This window comes from Salmo salar, chromosome 18 (genome assembly GCF_965601325.2).
Source record: "Salmo salar chromosome 18, fSalSal1, whole genome shotgun sequence".
Classification (NCBI taxonomy): Eukaryota; Metazoa; Chordata; class Actinopteri; order Salmoniformes; family Salmonidae; genus Salmo; species Salmo salar.
The window spans coordinates 95561161-95580716 of NC_138308.1; the positions used below are offsets into that span (position 1 = coordinate 95561161).

The 19556-nt window shown below is 44.7% G+C and overlaps 1 protein-coding gene across 1 annotated transcript in view; it reads right to left on the reverse strand.

The window, feature by feature from the left end:
• Window positions 1–9954, reverse strand: part of LOC145861706 (dysferlin-like) — a 182712-nt gene extending 172758 nt beyond the window's left edge. The window contains 1 exon segment of the mRNA XM_082964598.1: window positions 9669–9954. Coding sequence (XP_082820724.1) covers window positions 9669–9756 — 88 coding nt within the window. The 5' untranslated portion in view covers window positions 9757–9954.
• Window positions 9955–19556: the final 9602 nt, after the last annotated feature.

Sequence of the window (19556 nt, forward strand, 5' to 3'; positions counted from 1 at the left end):
ATGGCTAGGGGGCAGTATTTTCACGGCCGGATAAAAAACATATCCGATTTAATCTGATTATTACTCCTGCCCAGAAACTAGAATATGCATATAATTATTGGCTTTGGATAGAAAACACCCTAAACTTTCTAAAACTGTTTGAATGGTGTCTGTGAGTATAACAGAACTCATATGGCAGGCAAAAACCTGATAAGATTCCATACAGGAAGTGACCTGTCTGACAAGTTCTTGTTCATCTTGGCTCTTTTTATTGAAGACTGAGGATCTTTGCTGTAACGTGACACTTCCTACGGCTCCCATAGGCTCTCAGAACCCGGGAAAAAGCTGAATGATATTGAGGCAGCCTCTGGCTGAAACACATTATCGCCTTTGGTAAGTGGCCGATCAGAGGACAATGGGCTTAGGCGCGTGCACGAGTCGACCCCATGCTTTATTTTCTTTCGTCTTTTTACCTAAACGCAGATTCCCGGTCGGAATATTAGCGCTTTTTTACGAGAAAAATGGCATAAAAATTGATTTTAAACAGCGGTTGACATGCTTCGAAGTACGGTAATGGAATATTTAGAATTTTTTTGTCACGAAATGCGTCGTGCTCGTCACCCTTCTTTACCATTCGGATAGTGTCTTGAACGCACGAACAAAACGCCGCTATTTGGATATAACAATGGATTATTTGGGACCAAACCAACATTTGTTATTGAAGTAGCAGTCCTGGGAGTGCATTCTGACGAAGAACAGCAAAGGTAATAACATTTTTCTTATAGTAAATCTGACTTTGGTGAGTGCTAAACTTGCTGGGTGTCTAAATAGCTAGCCCTGTGATGCCGGGCTATCTACTGAGAATATTGCAAAATGTGCTTTCACCGAAAAGCTATTTTAAAATCGGACATAGCGAGTGCATAGAGTTCTGTATCTATAATTCTTAAAATAATTGTTATGCTTTTTGTGAACGTTTATCGTGAGTAATTTAGTAAATTGTTAGTGAATTCGCCGGAAGTTTGCGGTGGGTATGCTAGTTGTGAACGTCACATGCTAATGTAAAAAGCTGGTTTTTGATATAAATATGAACTTGATTGAACAAAACATGCATGTATTGTATAACATAATGTCCTAGGGGTGTCATCTGATGAAGATCATCAAAGGTTAGTGCTGCATTTAGCTGTGGTTTGGATTTATGTGACCTTATATGCTAGCTTGAAAAATGGGTGTCTGATTATTTCTGGCTGGGTACTCTGCTGACATAATCTAAAGTTTTGCTTTCGTTGTAAAGCCTTTTTGAAATCGGACAGTGTGGTTAGATAAAGGAGAGTCTTGTCTTTAAAATGGTGTAAAATAGTCATATGTTTAGAAAAATGGAAGTTTTTGTATTTTTGAGGAATTTGTAATTCGCTACCTGTCAGTAAGAGTAGAAACCACAGAATATTCATTTTAGAGATGTGAGAGATACGGTCTGGCATCGTTCCCTGATCTCTGTCAAGATTATGTGATTATGTGACTGTAGCACTTTCTCATCTCTCTTTTCTTTTATTGAGTCGCCATCCCACCTTGTAAAGCATAATGATGTACTGGTACCGACGATAACACCTGCTGCAGCCGGACAACCCCCCTCACAAACTGAAACCAGACTCTTCTTCCTCTCTCGCTCTCTCTCTCCCTTATTCTCTCCCTCAAACTGAAACCCGACTCCTCTTCCTCTCTCTCTCTCGCTCTGTCCCTTATTCTCTCCCTCAAACTGAAACCTCTCTATCTTTATCTCTCTCTATCTCCCATATAGAGCGTGTTCGGAAAGTATTCAGACCCCTTGACTTTTTCCACATTTTGTTACGTTACAGTCTTATTCTAAAATGGATTCAATAGTTTTTTCCCCCTCATCAATCTACACAGAATACCCCATAATGACATCACAATACCCCATAATGACAAAGCAAAAAAAAAAAAAAAGGAAATATCACATTTACATAAGTATTCAGACCATTTACTCAGTACTTTGTTGAAGCACCTTCACCAGCGATTACAGCCTCAAGTCTTCTTGGGTGTGATGTTACAAGCTTGGCACACCTGTATTTGGAGAGTTTCTCCCATTCTTCTCTGCAGATCCTCTCAAGCTCTGTCAGGTTGGATGGGGAGCGTTGCTGCACGGCTATTTTCAGGTCTCTCCAGAGATGTTCAAACGGGTCAAAGTCCGGGATCTGTCTGGTCCACTCAAGGACATTCAGAGACTTGTCCTGAAGCCACTCCTACCTTGTCTTGGCTGTGTGCCCTGTCCGGGGGTATCATCAGATGGGGCCACAGTGTCTCCTGACCCAGCCTCCAGTATTTATGCTGCAGTAGTTTATGTGTCGGGGGGCTAGGGTCAGTCTGTTATATCTGGAGTATTTCTTCAGTTTTCTGTGTGAATTTAAGTATGCTCTCTCTAATTCTCTCTTTCTTTCTCTCTCTTGGGGGACCTGAGCCCTAGGACCATGCCTCAGGACTACCTGGCATGATGACTCCTTGCTGTCCCCAGTCCACCTGGCCATGCTGCTGCTCCAGTTTAAACTGTTCTGCCTGAGGCTATGGAACCCTGACCTGTTCACCGGATGTGCTACCTGTCCCAGACCTGCTGTTTTCAACTCTCTAGAGACTGCAGGAGCGGTAGAGATACTCTCAATGATCAGCTATGAAAAGCCAACTGACATTTACTCCTGAGGTGCTGACCTGTTGCACCCTCGACAACCACTGTGATTATTATTATTTGACCATGCTGGTCATTTATGAACATTTGAACATCTTGGCCATGTTCTGTTATAATCTCCACCTGGCACAGCCAGAAGAGGACTGGCCACCCCTCATAGCCTGGTTCCTCTCTAGGTTTCTTCCTAGGTTTTCGCCTTTCTAGGGAGTTTTTCCTAGCCACCGTGCTTCTACACCTGCATTGCTTGCTGTTTGGGGTTTTAGGCTGGGTTTCTGTACAGCACTTTGAGATATCAGCTGATGTAAGAAGGGCTATATAAATACATGTAACGCGGGTCGTATAAAGGGGACCAAGGCACAGCGTGTAAAGTGCTCATATTCACATTTATTATGAAGACACTAGAACAAAACAACAAAACAACCGACAACAGTTCCGTCAGGTGACACTAAACAGAAAACAACTACCCACAAAACCCAGGAAGAAAAACCCCTACTTAAATATGATCTCTAATCAGAGGCAATGAGGATCAACTGCCTCCAATTAGAGATCAACCCAAACAATCTCAACATAGAAATAGAAAAACTAGAACTTAAACATAGAAATAGAAAACATAGAAAAACACAAAAACACCCCCTGTCACGCCCTGACCTACTCTACTATAGAAAATTACATCTTACTAGGATCAGGACGTGACAAATTTGATTTGATTTTCTTAGGGTTGTTGTCCTGTTGGAAGGTGAACCTTCGCCCTGGTCTGAGGACTCTGGAGCAGGTTTCCACCAAGGATCTCTCTGTACCTTTCTCCGTTCATCTTTGCCTCGATCCTGACTAGTCTCCCAGTCCCTGCTGCTGAAAAACATCCCCACAGCATGATGCTGCCACCACCATGCTTCACTGTAGGGATGGTGCCAGGTTTCCTCCAGATGTGACACTTGGCATTCAGGTCAAATAGTTCAACCTTGGTTTCATCAGACCAGAGAATCTTGCTTCTCATGGTCTGAGAGTCTATAGGTGACTTTTGTCAAACTCCAAGTGGGCTGTCATGTGCCTTTTACTGAGGAGTGGCTTCCGTCTGGGCACTCTACCATAAAGGCCTCTTTTGGTGGAGTACTGCAGAGATGGTTGTCCTTCTGGAAGGTTCTCCCATCTCCACAGAGGAACTCTAGAGCTCTGTCAGAGTGACCGTCGGGTTCTTGGTCACCTCCCTGACCAAGGCCCTTCTCCCCCGAATGCTCAGTTTGGCCAGGCGGCCAAACTCTAGGAAGAGTCTTGGTGGTTCTAAACTTTTTCCATTTAAGAATGATGGAGGCCACTGTGTTTTTGGGGACCTTCAATATTGCTGAAATGTTTTGTTACCCTTCCCCAGATCTGTGCCTCGACACAATCCTGTCTCGGAGCTCTACGGACAATTCCTTCGACCTCATGGCTTGTTTCTTGCTCTGACATGCACTGTCAACTGTGGGACCTTATATAGACAGGTGCCTTTTCAAATCATGTCCAATCAACTGAATTTACCACAAGTGGACTCCAATCAAGTTGTAGAAACATCTCAGGCATGATCAATAGAAACAGGATGCACCTGAGCTCAATTTGAGTCTCATAGCAAAGGGTCAGAATACATATGTAAATAAGATATCTGTTTTTTATGTTTAATACATTTGCTAAAATTTCGAAAAACCTGTTTTCACATTGTCATTATGGGGTAGTGTGTGTAGATTGCGGAGGATTATTAAGGCTGTTACGTAACAAAATGTGGAAAATGTCAAGGGGTCGGAATACTTTCAGACGGCACTCTAGAAGCTGGCTAACAAGCTAAGATTGCATCTTTCAGTAAAAAGCAGATTATTCAGTCAACCTCTTTATCAAAGTGCATCTGCTACTACTCTTAATTAAGCAGTTTTAAATCAGCTTCCTGCTTTGCTATAAAATCCGAGTGTAGTTTTGACACAGCCAGGTCAGCAGTCTGGGCAATAGCATACGTAATAGTATCATCCACATAGAGATTAAGTTAACCATTTTACCAGATTTGTAAAGATTTTGGTGAAAACCTTTATCAGCACACTTCAGATTAACTACAAAAATAACAATGTCAAAGTACAAATAGAGAGATAAAGGTTGAGAAAGAGAGAGAGAGAAAGATAGAGAGGTAGAGAGAGGTTTCAGTTTGAGGGAGAGAATAAGGGAGAGAGAGAGAGGAATAGGAGTCGGGTTTCAGTTTGAGGGAGAGAATAAGGGAGAGAGAGAGGAAGAGGAGTCGGGTTTCAGTTTGAGGGAGAGAATAAGGGAGAGAGAGAGGGAGAGAGAGAGAGGAAGAGGAGTCGGGTTTCAGTTTGAGGGAGAGAATAAGGGAGAGAGAGAGGGAGAGAGAGAGAGGAAGAGGAGTCTGGTTTCAGTTTCTGAGGGGGGTTGTCCGGCTGCAACATGCCGTGGCGTTATCGTCGTTACCAATACATCATTATGGTTTAATTTACACAGTCCCGCTTTAAATGTCGTTCATCTTATAAAGGCTTCATAGAGCCTTCACAATGTCTTCATAAGCACTACATAAATGTGTTACAAAGTATCTATAACCATTTGTGATTATTTTTAAAAGGTTCGTAAATGTGGCAAAACCCACTATGTCACTATGTTATAAAGGGTGACATGTTGTGCTGAAGGATGGCAAACCAATTGCTGTGATAAAACCAGTTGCTGTGATAAAACCAGTTGCTGTGATAAAACCAGTTGCTGTGATAAAACCAGTTGCTGTGATAAAACCAATTGCTGTGTTGTGCACTCTCCTCAAACAATAGCATAGTATTTTTTTTCCCCATCTGCCCTCTCTACCAGCAATACGGTGCATTACAACTAAAATCAGATTTATCTAGCTCCGAGGACACCCTAGGAACCTCAACAGTTAACCAATCCCTTGAGGAGGTTAGACAAGTCAGTGTTTATACTTCAACAGGCAAAGTTAGATAAGACAGACGTTTATGAAGTAGGGCAACTACTTGTTTTTTTGTAAACAAAAAAAAAGTAGTAAAGTAGATATTTACAGGTCTTTAGCAAAGTCCAGCCAACCTTTTGAAGAAAAAGTTTTTGGAAGTAAGAACCATTCGTCATATATCTCAATATCTCTTCCCTGTTTAAAGAGACGTAGTTCTAGGAACTAGGAACCAACATGCAGTGCCTCTAGCAGGAAGAGAGGTCTGAACCATATCGTCCACCAGCTGAGGGACAAGCTACACTCTATTCACAACCTTGTGTAATATTCAATGTCATTACATTGCTAGACTTTATGAAACTTCATGTATTTGTATTGGGTTTAAACATGTCTTTAATGTTTATTTGTTTTAGCTGTTAGTGATAATTCCCTAAGTGATAATACATTTGTGTTTACATCATTTAGTCTTTATGTACATGTTATGAATGATCAAATGAGTCTGACTTTAAATGAAGTACACTGTCCTGCAGTATAGTCTTCATGGATGTGTTATGAATGACCAAATGAGTCTGACTTTAAATGAAGTATTACAGGACACTACGTAAAGGCTCAATAAACAGGTTATTATCGTTCTCTTGATTTATGAAGGTTTTGTCATGATCCACAGTTTACTTCTGCGTGCGAGAGGGATTTACATGGGTCGATGGACCTGTTTTTTTTTTTGTGTGTGTGTGTGTGTGTGTGTGTGTGTGTGTGTGTGTGTGTGTGTGTGTGTGTGTGTGTGTGTGTGTGTGTGTGTGTGTGTGTGTGTGTGTGTGTGTGTGTGTGAGATGGTTTGGAGTAGTTCAACCTAAGACTACTGCACCAGGTATTCCTCCTCTGTTCCCATGGAGACCAGGGCTTGATTACAACCTGTTACAATAGTGCCAACGTTTTGTGGGTGATCTTTCAGCGGGGGAGTGGGGGAATGTGTTAAGGACCTGACTGGGTCCAACACCGCGGAACGAGAGACGAAAAGTCAAAATGTTCCATTACCGTACTTAGAAGCATGTCAAACGCTGTTTAAAATCAATCTTTATGGTATTTTTAACGTAAAATTGCGATAATATTTCAACCGGACAATAGTATATTCATTACAGAAGAAAAAGAAGGAACGGCGTGCTCGTGTGACCGTGGATATCCAATCCCTTTGTTGCCAGGCAGACCACTCAGTAACTGAGCTCCTATTATCTGCCCAGTGACAGGAAAATGCTCAAACCACTTTCTGAAGGCTTTAGACAGCCAGTGGAAGCCTTAGAAAGTGCAACGTCCCCCACAGACAATATAGTTTCGATAGAGAATCAAAAGAATAACTACAATTCTCAGACTTTGAACTTCCTGCTTGGAATTTTCTCAGGTTTTTGCCTGCCATATGAGTTCTGTTATACTCACAGACATCATTTTAACAGTTTTGGAAACTTTAGAGTGTTTTCTATCCAAATCAACTATTAATATGCATATTCTAGTTTCTGGGACAGAGTAGTAACCTGTTTAAATTGGGTACGTTTTTCATCCGGCCGTGAAAATACTGCCCCCTAGCCCAGACAGGTTAAAGACCTGACTGGGTCCAATACCATTGAGGTGTGGCTCGTTATATTGTGATGTTAAAGACCTGACTGGGTTCAACACTATGGTAGTGTGGCTCGTTTATGTTCTGTGCATGTTTGTGTACTGAGGAACATGTAACTTTGTTCCAGAAGAAAGAAACTTTACATTTTTTTTTGCTAGGGGCTTCATCAAGGTAAGTGTTTCTTGGTATAAATGGAACAAACTGAAACTGAACTCCTCTCTCTCTATCTTTACCTCTCCCTCTAACTTTACCTCTCTATCTTTACCTCTCCCTCTAACTTTACCTCTCTATCTTTACCTCTCCCTCTCTTTACCTCTCTATCTTTACCTCTCCCTCTAACTTTACCTCTCTATCTTTACCTCTCCCTCTAACTTTACCTCTCCATCTTTACCTCTCTCTCTATCTTTACCTCTCCCTCTAACTTTACCTCTCTATCTTTACCTCTCCCTCTAACTTTACCTCTCTATCTTTACCTCTCCCTCTAACTTTACCTCTCTATCTTTACCTCTCTCTCTCTTTACCTCTCTTTCTCTCTTGCTTTACCTGTTTCTCTCTATCTTTACCTCTCTATCTTTACCTCTCTCTCTATCTTTACCTCTCTCTTTTTGTCTTTACCTCTCTCTCTTTATCTATCTTTACCTCTCTCTCTCTCTACATACAGTTGAAGTAGGAAGTTTACATACCTTAGCCAAATATATTTAAACTCAGTTTTACAATTCCTTACATATAATCCTATTAAAGATTCCCTGTCTTAGATCAGTTAGGATCACCACTTTATTTTAAGAATGTGAAATTTCAGAATAATAGTAGAGAGAATTATTTATTTCAGCTTTTATTTCTCTTCATCACATTCCCAGTGTGTCAGAAGTTTACATACACTCAATTAGTATTTCGTAGCATTGCCTTTAAATGGTTTAACTTGGGTCAAACGTTTCAGGTAGCCTTCCACAAGCTTCCCACAATAAGTTGGGTGAATTTTGGCCCATTTCTCCTGACGGACCTGGTGTAACTGAGTCAGGTTTGTAGGCCTCCTTGCTTGCACCCGCTTTTTCAGTTCTGCCCACAAATGTTTTATAGGATTGAGGTCAGGGCTTTGTGATGGCCACTCCAATACCTTGACTTTGTTGTCCTTAAGCCATTTTGCCACAACTTTGGAAGTATGCTTGGGGTCATTGTCCATTTGAAAGACTCATTTGCGACCAAGCTTTAACTTCCTGACTGATGTCTTGAGATGTTGCTTCAATATATCCACATCATTTACGGAGCTGTGAGGGGAACGGCACCTCCGTACCTTCAGGCTCTGAACAGTCCCTACACCCAAAGAAGGGCACTGCGTTCATCCACCTCTGGCCTGCTCGCCTCCCTACCTCTGCGGAAGCACAGTTCCCGCTCAGCCCAGTCAAAACTGTTCGCTGCTCTGGCACCCCAATCGTGGAACAAGCTCCCTCACGACGCCAGGACAGCGGAGTCAATCACCACCTTCTGGAGACACCTGAAACCTCACCTCTTTAAGGAATACCTGGGATAGGATAAAGTAATCCTTCTAACCCCCCCTACCCTCCCCCCAAAAAGGATATAGATGCACTATTGTAAAGTGGTTGTTCCACTGGATATCATAAGGTGAATGCACCAATTTCTAAGTCGCTCTGGATAAGAGCGTCTGCTAAATTACATAAATGTAAATGTAAATGTAATTTTCCTCCCTCATGGTGCCATCTATTTTGTGAAGTCAACCTGTCCCTCCTGCAGCAAAGCACCCCCACAACATGATGCTGCCACCCCCCTGCTTCACGGTTGGGATGGTGTTCTTCGGCTTGCAAGCCTCCCCCATTTTCCTCCAAACATAACGATGGTCATTATGGCCAAACATTTCTATTTTTGTTTCATCAGACCAGAGGACATTTCTCCAAAAAGTAAAATCTTTGTCCCCATTTGCAGTTGCAAACCTTAGTCTGTCTTTTTTTATGGCGGTTTTGGAGCAGTGGCTTCTTCCTTGCTGAGTGGCCTTTCAGGTTATGTCGATATAGGACTCATTTTACTGTGGATATAGATACTTTGTACCTGTTTCCTCCAGCATCTTCACAGGGTCCTTTGCTGTTGTTCTGGGATTGATTTGCACTTTTTGCATCAAAGTACGTTAATCTCTAGGAGACAGAACACGTCTCCTTTCTGAGCGGTATGATGGCTGCGCGGTCCCATGGTGTTTATACTTGTGCACTACTGTTTGTACAGAGGAACGTGGTACCTTCAGGTGTTTGGAAATGGCTCCCAAGGATGAACTAGACTTGTGGAGGTCTACAATTGTTTTCCTGAGGTCTTGGCTGATTTCTTTTGACTGGTAAAATGTCCCCTTCTGGCAGCCAAAACCTATACCATTACTGCATGCAGGGACACACACACCCCTCCTATCAGTCCCGTCGCATTGCTGTGCCCCACACCCACACCCTCCCCCACCCTCTTACCTTCATAGACGACTCTGCAGTAGGCATCACTGATGTCATCGTCTTCTGTGTGAAGCCTCTCAGCACACAGGATAAACACTCGCAGCATTGTACACACTCACACTCACACAGCGTCACTTAGCTGCACTCCTGTACAGAACCTGCTGGAAGTAAGAGAGAAACAGAGGAAGAGTATTCCATGTCCCAGAATCCCAGAGTCCACTAAGAGACACACACAGAGAGAGAGAGAGAGACGGTGTATGGGACTGCCGTCGCCGTCTCCTCTGACTCGCACACACACACACACACACACACACACACCAGCTGACTTATGGAAAGACACACACACACACACACACACACACACACCAATCCCCAGCTGCCAGTCTCTTAAAGGGACAGAGGACCTCACTCTCTCTCTGTCACCACGCACACAAACACACACAGGCAGTCACATTGATGTTGAAGTTAACATTGGTCACCTCACATGCATAATAGAAAATAATTTATTATATTTATTTATTTATTATAATTTTTGTTACAGCTAGTATCTCCTTCTCAGAGACATCTGTGTATAAAACATAAAGGCTTAATGTTGTCTCTGTAAATATATTGTCTCTTTTTTATTTATTTAACCTTTATTTAACCTTTATTTAACTAGGGCAAGTCAGTTAAGAACAAGTTCTTATTTTCAATGACGGCCTACCCCGGCAAAACCCAAACCCGGACGACGCTGGGCCAACTGTGCGCCACCCTATGGGACTCCCAATCACGGCCGGTTGTGATACAGCCTGGAATCGAACCAGGGTGTCTGTAGTGACGCCTCTAGCACTGAGATGCAGTGCCTTAGACCTCTGTGTCACTCGGGAGCACACACACACACACACACACACACACTTTGTAACAACAGTGAAAGGGCAACAGTGCGTGGGGACTGGAAGCGAAAGAATGTGCATGCTGGGGCGGTCTGTGAGTGAGACAGGGAAACACAAAGACAGAGGCTGAACAGGGGGATGAGAGGGAGACAGTTTCCTAAAAAGAAAAGTCAGTCAATGAAAACATTTAGTGATGTCACATGACTCTGTAGCGATGGTCGGTTATCTGAGCTGACTGTGGCGATGGTCGGTTATCTGAGCTGACTGTGGCGATGGTCGGTTATCTGAGCTGACTGTGGCGATGGTCGGTTATCTGAGCTGACTGTGGCGATGGTCGGTTATCTGAGCTGACTGTGGCGATGGTCGGTTATCTGAGCTGACTGTGGCGATGGTCGGTTATCTGAGCTGACTGTAGCGATGGTCGGTTATCTGAGCTGACTGTAGCGATGGTCGGTTATCTGAGCTGACTGTAGCGATGGTAGGTTATCTGAGCTGACTGTGGCGATGGTCGGTTATCTGAGCTGACTGTGGCGATGGTCGGTTATCTGAGCTGACTGTGGCGATGGTCGGTTATCTGAGCTGACTGTGGCGATGGTAGGTTATCTGAGCTGACTGTAGCGATGGTCGGTTATCTGAGCTGACTGTAGCGATGGTCGGTTATCTGAGCTGACTGTAGCGATGGTCGGTTATCTGAGCTGACTGTGGCGATGGTCGGTTATCTGAGCTGACTGTGGCGATGGTCGGTTATCTGAGCTGACTGTGGCGATGGTCGGTTATCTGAGCTGACTGTAGCGATGGTCGGTTATCTGAGCTGACTGTAGCGATGGTCGGTTATCTGAGCTGACTGTAGCGATGGTCGGTTATCTGAGCTGACTGTAGCGATGGTCGGTTATCTGAGCTGACTGTAGCGATGGTCGGTTATCTGAGCTGACTGTAGCGATGGTCGGTTATCTGAGCTGACTGTAGCGATGGTCGGTTATCTGAGCTGACTGTAGCGATGGTCGGTTATCTGAGCTGACTGTAGCGATGGTTGGTTATCTGAGCTGACTGTAGTGATGGTTGGTTATCTGAGCTGACAAACTGAATCCAACTTCCAGCGATGCATGAGAGTTCGCCACGCGAGTTCCTGTCCCCATGTGACACACCGTGTGATCTGGCTTAATGGAACTTCCATAGAACTCTCACAAAGTTCCATCATTCTTAGAAAGGAATCTGGAACCTGTCTGGAACACACAATATAGCAGGATTCCAGAAACATCCGGGGAACTTGTGTTGAGGTTTTACAAGCTGTGTCTCCCAGAAAACAGTTTATTATGGTAGGAAACCACTAATTAAACAGCTATGGGAAAAATCATATGCAAGGCGCACAGCCCCACAGGTGGGTGAATATATCACAGCCCCACAGGTGGGTGAATATATCACAGCCCCACAGGTGGGTGAATATATCACAGCCCCACAGGTGGGTGAATATATCACAGCCCCACAGGTGGGTGAATATATCACAGCCCCACAGGTGGGTGAATATATCACAGCCCCACAGGTGGGTGAATATATCACAGCCCCACAGGTGGGTGAATATATCACAGCCCCACAGGTGGGTGAATATATCACAGCCCCACAGGTGGGTGAATATATCACAGCCCCACAGGTGGGTGAATATATCACAGCCCCACAGGTGGGTGAATATATCACAGCCCCACAGGTGGGTGAATATATCACAGCCCCACAGGTGGGTGAATATATCACAGCCCCACAGGTGGGTGAATATATCACAGCCCCACAGGTGGGTGAATATATCACAGCCCCACAGGTGGGTGAATATATCACAGCCCCACAGGTGGGTGAATATATCACAGCCCCACAGGTGGGTGAATATATCACAGCCCCACAGGTGGGTGAATATATCACAGCCCCACAGGTGGGTGAATATATCACAGCCCCACAGGTGGGTGAATATATCACAGCCCCACAGGTGGGTGAATATATCACAGCCCCACAGGTGGGTGAATATATCACAGCCCCACAGGTGGGTGAATATATCACAGCCCCACAGGTGGGTGAATATATCACAGCCCCACAGGTGGGTGAATATATCACAGCCCCACAGGTGGGTGAATATATCACAGCCCCACAGGTGGGTGAATATATCACAGCCCCACAGGTGGGTGAATATATCACAGCCCCACAGGTGGGTGAATATATCACAGCCCCACAGGTGGGTGAATATATCACAGCCCCACAGGTGGGTGAATATATCACAGCCCCACAGGTGGGTGAATATATCACAGCCCCACAGGTGGGTGAATATATCACAGCCCCACAGGTGGGTGAATATATCACAGCCCCACAGGTGGGTGAATATATCACAGCCCCACAGGTGGGTGAATATATCACAGCCCCACAGGTGGGTGAATATATCACAGCCCCACAGGTGGGTGAATATATCACAGCCCCACAGGTGGGTGAATATATCACAGCCCCACAGGTGGGTGAATATATCACAGCCCCACAGGTGGGTGAATATATCACAGCCCCACAGGTGGGTGAATATAGCACAGCCCCACAGGTGGGTGAATATATCACAGCCCCACAGGTGGGTGAATATATCACAGCCCCACAGGTGGGTGAATATATCACAGCCCCACAGGTGGGTGAATATATCACAGCCCCACAGGTGGGTGAATATATCACAGCCCCACAGGTGGGTGAATATATCACAGCCCCACAGGTGGGTGAATATATCACAGCCCCACAGGTGGGTGAATATATCACAGCCCCACAGGTGGGTGAATATATCACAGCCCCACAGGTGGGTGAATATATCACAGCCCCACAGGTGGGTGAATATATCACAGCCCCACAGGTGGGTGAATATATCACAGCCCCACAGGTGGGTGAATATATCACAGCCCCACAGGTGGGTGAATATATCACAGCCCCACAGGTGGGTGAATATATCACAGCCCCACAGGTGGGTGAATATATCACAGCCCCACAGGTGGGTGAATATATGGTGAATATATCACAGCCCCACAGGTGGGTGAATATATCACAGCCCCACAGGTGGGTGAATATATCACAGCCCCACAGGTGGGTGAATATATCACAGCCCCACAGGTGGGTGAATATATCACAGCCCCACAGGTGGGTGAATATATCACAGCCCCACAGGTGGGTGAATATATCACAGCCCCACAGGTGGGTGAATATATCACAGCCCCACAGGTGGGTGAATATATCACAGCCCCACAGGTGGGTGAATATATCACAGCCCCACAGGTGGGTGAATATATCACAGCCCCACAGGTGGGTGAATATATCACAGCCCCACAGGTGGGTGAATATAGCACAGCCCCACAGGTGGGTGAATATATCACAGCCCCACAGGTGGGTGAATATATATATATACACTGCTAAAAAAAATAAAGGGAACACTTAAACAACACAATGTAACTCCAAGTCAATCACACTTCTGTGAAATCAAACTGTCCACTTAGGAAGCAACACTGATTGACAATACATTTCACATGCTGTTGGGCAAATGGAATAGACAACAGGTGGAAATTATAGGCAATTAGCAAGACACCCCCAATAAAGGAGTGGTTCTGCAGGTGGGGACCACAGACCACTTCTCAGTTCCTATGCTTCCTGGCTGATGTTTTGGTCACTTTTGAATGCTGGCGGTGCTTTCACTCTAGTGGTAGCATGAGATGGAGTCTACAACCCACACAAGTGGCTCAGGTAGTACAGCTCATCCAGGATGGCACATCAATGCGAGCTGTGGAAAGAAGGTTTGCTGTGTCTGTCAGCGTAGTGTCCAGAGCATGGAGGCGCTACCAGGAGACAGGCCAGTACATCAGGAGACGTGGAGGAGGCCGTAGGAGGGCAACAACACAGCAGCAGGACCGCTACCTCCACCTTTGTGCAAGGAGGAGCAGGAGGAGCACTGCCAGAGCCCTGCAAAATGACCTCCAGCAGGCCACAAATGTGCATATGTCTGCTCAAACGGTCAGAAACAGACTCCATGAGGGTGGTATGAGGGCCCGACGTCCACAGGTGGGGGTTGTGCTTACAGCCCAACACCGTGCAGGATGTTTGGCATTTGCCAGAGAACACCAAGATTGGCAAATTCACCACTGGCGCCCTGTGCTCTTCACAGATGAAAGCAGGTTCACACTGAGCATGTGACAGACGTGACAGAGTCTGGAGACGCCGTGGAGAACGTTCTGCTGCCTGCAACATCCTCCAGAATGACCGGTTTGGCGGTGGGTCAGTCATGGTGTGGGGTGGCATTTCTTTGGGGGGCCGCACAGCCCTCCATGTGCTCGCCAGAGGTAGCCTGACTGCCATTAGGTACCGAGATGAGATCCTCAGACCCCTTGTGAGACCATATGCTGGTGCGGTTGGCCCTGGGTTCCTCCTAATGCAAGACAATGCTAGACCTCATGTGGCTGGAGTGTGTCAGCAGTTCCTGCAAGAGGAAGGCATTGATGCTATGGACTGGCCCGCCCGTTCCCCAGACCTGAATCCAATTGAGCACATCTGGGACATCATGTCTCGCTCCATCCACCAACGCCACGTTGCACCACAGACTGTCCAGGAGTTGGCGGATGCTTTAGTCCAGGTCTGGGAGGAGATCCCTCAGGCGACCATCCGCCACCTCATAAGGAGCATGCCCAGGCGTTGTAGGGAGGTCATACAGGCACGTGGAGGCCACACACACTACTGAGCCTCATTTTGACTTGTTTTAAGGACATTACATCAAAGTTGGATCAGCCTGTACTGGTTTTCCACTTTAATTTTGAGTGTGACTCCAAATCCAGACCTCCATGGGTTGATAAATTGGATTTCCATAGATTATTTTTGTGTGATTTTGTTATTAGCTCATTCAACTATATAAAGAAAAAAATGTTTAATAAGATTATTTCATTCACTCAGATCTAAGATGTGTTATTTTGGTGTTCCCTTTACTTTATTTTGAGCAGTGTATTTCAAGGTCTACCTTCAAACTCAGTGCTTCTTTGCTTGACATCATGGGAAAATCTAAAGAAATCAGCCTAGACCAAGTCTGGTTCATCCTTGGGAGCCATTTCCAAACGCCTGAAGGTGCCACGTTCATCTGTACAAACAATAGTACGCAAGTATAAACACCATGGGAGATGCGTTCTGTCTCCTAGAGATGAACGTACTTTGGTGCAAAAAGTGCAAATCAATCCCAGAACAACAGCAAAGAACCTTGTGAAGATGCTGGAGGAAACAGGTACAAAAGTATCTATATCCACAGTAAAACGAGTTCTATATCAACATAACCTGAAAGGCCGCTCAGCAAGGAAGAAGCCACTGCTCCAAAACCGCCCTAAAAAAGCCAGACTACGGTTTGCAACTGCACATGGGGACAAAGATCGTACTTTTTGGAGAAATGTCCTCTGGTCTGATGAAACAAAAATAGAACTGTTTGGCCATAATGACCATCGTTATGTTTGGAGGAAAATGGGGGAGGCTTGCAAGCCGAAGAACACCATCCCAACCGTGAAGCACGGGGGTGGCAGCATCATGTTGCGGGGGTGCTTTGCTGCAGGAGGGACTGGTGCACTTCACAAAATAGATGGCATCATGATGCAGGAAAATTATGTGGACACATTGAAGCAACATTCCAGGACATCACTCAGGAAGTTAAACCTTTGTTGCAAATGGGTCTTCCAAATGGACAATGACCCCAAGCATACTTCCAAGGTTGTGGCAAAATGGCTTAAGGACAACAAAGTCAAGGTATTGGAGTGGTCATCACAAAGCCCTGACCACAATCCTATAGAACATTTGTGGGAAGAACTGAAAAAGTGTGTGTGAGCAAGGAGGCCTACAAACCTGACCCAGTTACACCAGCTCTGTCAGGGGGAATGGGCCAAAATTCACCCAACTTTATTGTCGGAAGCTTGTGGAAGGCTACCTGAAATTATTTGACCCAAGTTAAACAATTTAAAGGCAATGCTACGAAATACTAATTTAGAGTATGTAAACTTCTGACCCACTGGGAATGTGATGAAAGAAATAAAAGCTGAAATAAATAAATAAAAATTCTCTCTACTATTACTCTGACATTTCACATTATTAAAATAAAGTGGTGATCCTAACTGACCTAAAACAGGGACTTTTTACAAGGATTAAATTGTCAGGAATTGTGAATAACTGAGTTTGAATGTATTTGCCTAAAGGTGTATGTAAACTTCCAACATCAACTGTATATATGAGTTATATTCCAAAACACTAAAGATTTTTGTAAATGAGCTATTGTTTAATTAAAAAAACGTATGATTGGTGTGTTTTTGTTATAGTTGTTAAATTATAATTTTTGTTGAAAAACGCTAAACATCCTGAGGAAACACTGAGAAAAGAAGAAGAAGTAAATCACATTTTTGGGAAACTCAAATGACAATAAAATTATGTATTTCTGACTTAGTTGCCTTCAGAAAGTATTCATACCCCATTACTTTTTCCACATTTTATTAGGTTACAAACTTATTCTAACATTGATGGTTTTTATTATCAATCTACGCCCTATAATGACAAAGCAAAAACAGGGTAAGACATTTTTTGCTAATTTATAAATAAAAACGGAAATATTACATTTACATGAGTATTCAGACCCTTCACTCAGTACTTCAGCACCTTCACCAGCGATTACAGCCTCAAGTCTTCTTGGGTATGACGCTACAAGCTTGGCACACCTGTATTTGGGGAGTTTCTCCCATTCTTCTCTGCAGATCCTCTCAAGCTCTGGATGGGGAGCGTCGCTGCACAGCTATTTTCAGGTCTCTCCAGAGATGTTTGATCGGGTTCAAGTCCGGGTCTGGCTGGGCCACTCAAGGACATTCAGAGACTTGCCCTGAAGCCACTCCTGCATCCCCACAGCATGATGCTGCCACCACCATGCTTCACTGTAGGGATGGTGCCAGGTTTCCTCCAGACGTGACGCTTGGCATTTAGGCCAAAGAGTTCAATCTCAGTTTCATCAGACCAGAGAATCTTGTTTCTCATGGTCTGAGTCTATAGGTGCCTTTTGGCAAACTCCAAGCGGGCTGTCATGTGCCTTTTACTGAGGAGTGGCTTCCGTCTGGCCACTTTACCATAAAGGCCTGATTGGTGGAGTGCTGCAGAGATGGTTGTCCTTCTGGAAGGTTCTCCCATCTCCACAGAGGAACTCTAGAGCTCTGTCAGAGCCGGGTGGCCAGCTCCAGGAAGTCTTGGTGGTGCCAAACTTCTTCCATTTAATAATGATGGAGGCCACTGTGTTCTTGGGGACCTTCAATATTGCTGAAATGTTTTGGTACCCTTCCCCAGATTTGTGCATCGACACAATCCTGTCTCGGACCTTTGCAGAAGAATTCCTAGTGATACGCCATCCCATCTGGGCTAAGTGGGACTATCATTTGTTTTTCAACAGGACAATGACCCAACACACCTCCAGGCTGTGTAAGGGCTATTTGACCAAGAAGGAGAGTGATGGAGTGCTGCATCACCTGACAAAAATCCCAATTGAGATAGTTTGGGATGAGTTGGACAGCAGAGTGGAGGAAAAGCAGCCAACAAGTGCTCAGCATATGTGGGAACTCCTTCAAGACTGTTAGAAAAGCATTCCAGGTGAAGCTGATTGAGACAATGCCAAGAATGTGCAAAGCTGTCAAGGCAAAGGGTGCCTACTTTGAAGAATCTCAAATATATTTAGATTTGTTTAACACTTTTGTTTACTACATGATTCCATACGTGTTATTTCATAGTTTTGATGTCTTCACTGTTATTCTACAATGTAGAAAATAGTAAAAATAAAGAAAAACCCTTGAATGAGTAGGTGTGTCTTAACATTTGACCGGTAGTGTACGTCGTATCGCTGAGTCTACCTTTAACTCCTAATGCAAATGATCTCTGACATAGGCTTTTTGAAAAAGCACCCGCAAACCGGTGCCGACCCATAATGCAACATAACGGTTAAGGCCCTCGCGAGCCGACCCATAAAGCAACATAACGCTTAAAACTTTTCACTGGTAGTGTATGCACTAATGAATGGTGATGTGCTGCTGCCCTTGTGACACCAATGTATTGTTGATTGTCATTATCTGCGCCGTGTGTGTGTGTGTGCGCATTAATGCTTGACCATCCACTCCCAAATCACAAGACACCAACAAAATGTAACTTTTAATAAAACTCAAATTTATTATTTTCTCCTTGTAAAATGATAGTGTCTCTGTTGACTTAAGTTTCTCTTCTCTATTTAAATTAAAACACAGACATCCAAATCCCACCAAAAATTATGAAACTATTTGATACACATTGGCCCATATTCACAAAGCCTTTCAGAGGAGGAGTGCTGATCTAGGATCAGTCTAGAATATAAGATCATAACTATATGGACTGGGGGGGACCTGATCCTGGATCAGTCTGATCATAACTATATGGACTGGGGGGGGGACCTGATCCTGGATCAGTCTGATCATAACTATATGGACTGGGGGGGGGGGGGGACCTGATCCTGGATCAGCACTTCTCTACTCAGATCCTCTGTTACCCTACATAGTGTATTAGTATTATGACCAGACTTATAGTTGTTTCAGACACAAATTATAAAATATAGATTGATTGAGTTGGGAGTCAAATGGCACCCTGCCACCAGAGCACTATGGAGCTCTGGTCTAAAAGTAGTGCACTATGTAGGGAATAGGGTGCCATTTGGGAAACATCCAGGGTCAAGGGGGTCATTTGGAGACGGAGACGTGGCTAGAACTTCCTGCTTGTTGCTTCTGATGCTTCAGGTAATATTTCTGGAGAGAGAGAGAGAGAGGGGGGGATAGAGAGAGAGGGGGGGGATAGAGAGAGAGGGGGGGGGGATAGAGAGAGAGGGGGGGGGGATAGAGAGAGAGGGGGGGATAGAGAGAGAGGGGGGGATAGAGAGAGAGAGCGAGAGAGAGAGGGGGATAGAGAGAGAGAGAGAGAGAGGGATAGAGAGAGGGGGATAGAGAGAAAGAGAGAGAGGGGGGATAGA